Genomic DNA, 6,202 nt, shown 5'->3' with positions numbered 1-6,202 from the left:
AGCAAAAATTGGGACATCAAGATAGGGGGAAATTGATGTTGCATTTCTTTCTTTTTACTTATTGCCTCATTGGGATTCCCAATGAGTAAAAAGAAAGAGATTCCCAATTTGGGAAGGTATGGTGCTAGGCAATTTAGGAATTAGGAATTAGGAGATACTTTGGGAGTAAAATACTGGAAATGCATATACTTATTCATATTTTGTCTTCTTTATTAGACTTTACCTAATAGAATAAAATAGATGTGTTAAAATATGCCTTTAATGTGTTAAAATATGCATTTAATGACCACATCTACATTATAGTTGTTGCCTTGTTGGCCACGGGTTGAATTCGCCAAAACTATGCTATTTGTTTTAATTGTTTACATGTATTGGTTTGTTCATGTATCTTATTCAAGAGAAATTTAATTAATTTGCTACATTAATTTTTTTTTTTTATATAGAAATCTCTTTGTCTCTTATTTTTGGGATCCCATTTTGGTACCGACTCATTATATGTTTATTGAAATCCAAAGCATTAACAAGCAAGAATCATTCGAAATATATTTGCGCTAATAAGATTATGATATCCAATTATTTTAAGAGATTGAAGAAAAGTCCAGCAGAAAATGTTGATGGAGACTCTACTAATATAGAGGTTAATCAAACCATATCAGAAGAAGAAGCCCCACAACAGCGACAACAACACCAAGTAAAAGAAGCTTAACCTTCGATCGGGATGTTCAATTTAGATGAGCTTGAAACTGATGCAAGATTGAGGATACCAATTAATGAGCTTTGTTGTACTGTCAAACAAATAGAGGAAGTTCAAAGAGCATACTTGTTGAATAGTCCTTGCCAACCTAAAGATCATAACTTTCCTTTCACTCCTTTCAGAGATAAAAAGCATAGGTTTACATCAGAGTGGTACAAAGAAGGTTCAAGTTGGATGGAATATAGTGTGGCAAAAGATGCAATCTTCTGTTTGAATAATTATCTTTTCGAACCCAATTATGGTGACCAAGCAGGTGGTGAAGTTTTTGTGAATAAGAGATTTAATAATTGGAAAGATAAAACAAAAGTGAAAAAACGTGTTGATGACCATTCTAGTACTAATAACCAATGTCATGGCAAGTGTGTTGATTTGATGAACCAAAGGCAACACACCGATGTAAATCTTGCTTGCGTGTAGAAAAAGGTAAAATTGGACTATCGCATTCGCTTGAATGCACTAATTGATTGCATTAGATTCCTTTTATATCAAGGATTGGCATTTCGTGGTCATGATGAGTTGGTTGAATCTGAAAATCAAGGTAACTTTATGAAACTATTGAAGTTTTTATCCAATCACAATGACGACATAAAGAAAGTTGTGCTGGGAAATGCTTCGAAAAACCATCAAATGATTGCCCCAAAAATCCAGAGGCAGCTAACTAATGTTTGTGCTCATTTTACGACCAAGAAAATTATTGCAAAAATTGTAAGAGATAAACAACCATTCTCTTTACTAGTTGATAAATCTCATGATGTGGCAGTGAAAGAACAAATAGCTATTGTTTTCCACTATGTGGGTAAAATAGGTTATGTTATTGAACGTTTTATTGGGATTGTGCATGTTAAGAATACTTCTGCAAAGTCTTTGAAAATTGCAATAGATACCTTTTTTGTAAAGCATGGATTGAGTTTGACAAGTTTACGAAGGCAAGGTTACGATAGAGCAAGCAATATGAGGGGTGAGTTCAATGGTTTGAAGACTTTGATATTGAGAGAAAATAAATCAGCTTTCTACATTCATTGTTTCTCTCATCAACTCCAACTGGCGCTAGACAAAGTTGTAAGTAATCATTCAGCATTGGGTGAATTTTTTCAATCTCTTTCTATGTTATCAAACACTGTAGCGGCATCTTGCAAGTGCGGAGATCTTCTACGTGATAAACAGATGAATATGTGATATCTTTGATTTCTAATGGTGATCTTCAAATAGGACGCGATTTGAATCAAGAATGCACTATTAAACGACCAGAAGATACACGTTGGGGTTCACACATAGGGGCAATTCATAGTGTCATAAACTTATTTTCTTCTGTTTGAGGTGTGCTCAGAGTGATTGAGATTGAAGGAGATGATTGGCAAAACAAAAGTCAAGTAAGAAGTTCATTACGAATCATGGAGAATTTTGAATTCGTCTTTACTCTTAATGAAAAAAGTATTAGGAATCACATATGAATTGTCACAAGCATTACAAAGAAAAGACCAATATCTTCTTAATGCCATGCAATTTATACAAATTTTGAAGCTTCAATTGCATAAAATGATAAATGAAGACACTTGCTTCAACATATTGTTAGAAGAAGCCTTTGATCTGTGAAAAGATAATGACATACCAATCTTGGAGAACATGGAAGATAATTTTGGGAGGACAAAATGAGGGATTGCACAAATTACGAATAAACATCATTTTAAGGTGGAATTGATGTACACAGTTTTAGATAACATTCAAGAAGAACTCAATAACTGTTTTGATGAAATAAATATGAGGTTGCTTCAGTGTATGGCATCTCTTGATCCAAGTAACTCTTTTGCTGCATTTAACAAAGATAGATTACTTGAATTTGCAAAGTTCTATCCTACCGATTTTCCTCAACATGATATTTGGTTGCTCGATAATCAACTTGAAAACTATTATGAGGATGTTAGCACCAACGCTTCACTCATGTTGATGGGATTGCTGACCTTGCAAAAAAAAAAATGGTTGAGTTTAAGAAGGATGTTGCTTACAACAAAGTTTTCTTGCTTATTAAATTAACATTGGTTTTGCCTGTGGCTACTACAACAATTGAAAGGGTGTTCACTGCAATGAATCTTGTTAAGATTACTTTGCATAATCGAATGGGAGATGAGTGGATGAACAATTGCTTAGTATTTTACATTGAAAAGGAAGTTTTTGCTACAATTCAAAATGAAGATATCATTGAACATTTTCATAACATAATGAAGCGGAAAATCGTATTAAATTGAAGCTCTTCATGTTTACTATTCTAACTTGCTTTCATCTTTAAATAATCAATATTCATATATTTAGATCTTTATATATACCATTCTAACTTGATTTTTGGGTCAATACGCAGAGGATATGTGAATCTTTAATCTAGACGGTTGAGTTGGAATATTAACGTTTGGATCTGGATTTGGAGTGATTGTAATACATCTCTTTGTAAACCTTTATGTATCTTTTTTTTTTTTTTTTTTTTTTTTTTTTTTTGTTAGAGTTGTGATTAGGCTCTAAATTTGTGTAGAGTATTTTTGGTGGATTTGTGGTTACTGTAAACTCTTTTGATTATATTGGATTTAAGTTAATCGTTAGATTCCCGCGGTTTTTTTATCTCTTCACATTGAAGAGGTTTTTTGACATAAAAATTTTTTTGTGTTTCTTTGTGAATTGGATGTTATTTTCTTGTGTTTTCACTAGTTGATTGACAAACAATAGCGGAGCCAGGGGAACCCGGGGCAAAAATCTTTGGTCTGCCATTGACTAGAGTTATTGTTTTGTATATAAAGAAAGTATTCATTCAATGAAAGAGTTAATTCATTTTTCCTCAATTTTCTCCTCTGTATCATTTTCGCACTCTTCAACAGATGTTATTAATGCTTCTTAAGAGTCTACCCATCTTACCTTCAATTCAACGGTTAAGTGGCACTCATATATAAGGCACAAGTTGAAAGGCATGCACGTTGCCCGGGTTCTTATGAAAGTGGTTTTGACACCAAATAAAAAATCAATAAATTAATTAAAGAACAAAATAATAATAGACCATTTTAGTGATAGGAATATATTCTCTTCTCAAAGCAAAAGAACAGGAGTCGTAACACTTTTCTTAGGACAATTTGGAAAGCATTTCATCCAAATAAGATATTATGAAATTTAACTGCAGGTCAAGATTCATTAGCCAAAACGGAAATTAAACATATCCCAGCAAAAATTCTATGACTTTTGCGTAGCATTTGCAAAACCATCGTACTACAGCTTTCATATAAAAGAATACAAAAAGATAGAATTTAAGTCTTATCAATAAGCTTAAATTGTTAGACAACTCCATAACAAAATATTAGTAAGGAGAATCCCATTTAACATGTTTATATAATAGAAAGATCAAACAATCATAGAAATCAAAACCCTTAAACTATACTCATTAGTTTGCACTCTAATCATCGTCGAGCTCATCTTCAATGTCATGAGCACTCATTCTCATTGACACTTGTTTTTCCCATTTCACGATCTTCTCTGCCTCTCGGCTAACCTTTTCTTCCTCCTTCATTGCCTTCTTTGGCATCTTTTGCTGCTCTTTCACTAAGAAAATACCCAAATTTGATAAGAACTCATCGTTTTTACTAATCACTAATTGATCTCTACAGTTGTTCATACTGTCTACTTGTATCTTTGGAATACAAATAAAGAGCCTTTGGATCCTAATCCTAGCCTGATCTTCTCATCTATACATGTGATATGCAGCTTAACCTCACTCTCAGCACCGTACTGGAACTCTAACCCTCCAACTTTGAGTTCTGGCGATTCAAATATAACTTGAATCCATTTGTCATCCAAGGCATAGTTCGTGCCAATGTGCATATAAGGAAGATACATCAGTAGAAGTTGCAAAAAGGCAATAAGTAATTTGTTTCACGATTCAAAGTAAAATGATTTGCATGCTCTACCTTTGAAAGAGACTTCTCCATCAAGAAAACCCAAAGCAGTGAAAGAGACACTATTTTTGACAATGTCAAGAGCTTCAACAACTGGAACCATTTCCTTTGCTTTGAAGAAAAGGCGCCCCACTGCACTTCTGTAGCCATCCCCAGGAGATGTTGGATTCGAACAGTAAACCACATCACACTCTGAAAAAACATTTCATCTATTAACCCCCAAATCATCCAAATGTAATCAACAACTGTAATTTCAAATAAAGAAGATGCATTTCAAAATTCCTAACAACAGAGCGCATCTATGGTCTCACAGGAACCATTCATTGGTAGGATTTTTCTCTAATTAAAATGCCTTTTTTTCACCTAATTTCGTTCATCATATTTGTTTCCATTGTAAGCCTTAAATTTTCTGGGCATGCAGTGCATTTTCTTTCCAAGGAAAGTATCTAGTCCGTGAAGCTAGCCTAGAACAAAATCTTCACTAAAATAAGGTAATCTGAGTACAATATCTAACTCCACAGTCAACATGCATTGAGTTCTAAATTCAAAAATAAATTATGAAGCTAAAATTTACCTCCAAAGATAAGAGAGCATTTTACTGGTTCGTTAACACAATCTTACTGCAATTCCTTAGCAACTTTAGCAACCTCCTTGTGTCCTTCTTTAGTCTGGGACCCCAAGTCTCACTAATTGTCGTTAATTGAACTATGCAAGTCCAAAGCAAAACCAATGTCGTAGCTGTATCATCCAAAGCTTCATTCTGGAACCGCCACCACTCTTCAGTTGCTGCTACTTTTCTCCCGTAAAAATCCCTCCTCCTCCTCCCATCTGTCTCTTTCACTCAATGTTTTAAAACCCAACCCGGGGTGAAACACGGTAAAGTTTTCAGGTCCCGGGTTGACCGGTTTAACGGTCAAACCCGTTGACAAAAAATTTTAAAACTATACAAATACACGCCTGAAAATTACCTCCAAGTCCCTACATGTTTTAACTTTATCAAACACACCCAAATGAAAATCGACCGGCGACTGATCGACAGCGACAACACCCCAGATTCAATCTCAATCGTCCCCTGAGCCCATTTCCATTAAAATCTACCCAAGATTTGGCCGAAATGCCGGCGTAGGTATTCCAGGCCAGATCTCTTCCACGCCGGCACCGACAAACCTCCCCATCACCCAGGAATTACTCCCTTATTCCTCCCGACCAAAACCCACCTCGCCCCACCCCCGTTAGCCTCACCAATCGCCGGAAAAATCCCATTGTTACTGCTGCCAGGTTTGTTCGATTTTCGGTCGATTTACTCACCGAAAATCAACGCCGTCACCACCATTGTATTCACCGGAACTTAGTCTTCAAAAGACCTAACCTTCCAGCTGTTGATTGTTTGCCAATCATCCTCCCAAATCTTAGGGTTTTGGGGTGAATCGGAAAAATTAAACCTGACTCGTTGAAGTTGCCGGGTCCCGGTTCAATCGGCCGGTCCGGACCAGGTTTTAAAACAATGCTTTCACTCACTCTT

General features: G+C 35.3%; 1 protein-coding gene and 1 pseudogene across 1 annotated transcript; one reads left to right on the top strand and one right to left on the bottom strand.

Annotated features, from left to right (window-relative positions):
* The first annotated feature begins 718 nt into the window (after positions 1 to 718).
* Positions 719 to 1,930, top strand: LOC116113333 (zinc finger MYM-type protein 1-like). The gene is made up of 2 exons (XM_031399487.1): positions 719 to 1,109; positions 1,245 to 1,930. The coding sequence occupies exons 1-2, from the start codon at positions 719 to 721 to the stop codon at positions 1,928 to 1,930; spliced, it is 1,077 nt and encodes a 358-aa protein (XP_031255347.1).
* A 2,475-nt stretch (positions 1,931 to 4,405) lies between these two features.
* Positions 4,406 to 5,855, bottom strand: LOC116113332 (annotated as a pseudogene).
* Between the last annotated feature and the right edge of the window lie 347 nt (positions 5,856 to 6,202).

Source organism: Pistacia vera, unplaced genomic scaffold (genome assembly GCF_008641045.1).
Source record: "Pistacia vera cultivar Batoury unplaced genomic scaffold, PisVer_v2 Contig678, whole genome shotgun sequence".
Classification (NCBI taxonomy): Eukaryota; Viridiplantae; Streptophyta; class Magnoliopsida; order Sapindales; family Anacardiaceae; genus Pistacia; species Pistacia vera.
The sequence above is the reverse complement of the archived record's forward strand: the minus strand, read 5'-3'. Positions and strand labels throughout refer to the sequence as shown.

Excerpts from the sequence above, each read along its gene's own strand:
- LOC116113333 (XM_031399487.1), top strand. The coding sequence starts at position 719 with ATGTTCAATTTAGATGAGCTTGAAACTGATGCAAGATTGAGGATACCA. Across the intron at positions 1,110-1,244 it reads TACTAATAACCAATGTCATG|GATTGGCATTTCGTGGTCAT; the intron begins GCAAGTGTGTTG and ends TTTTATATCAAG.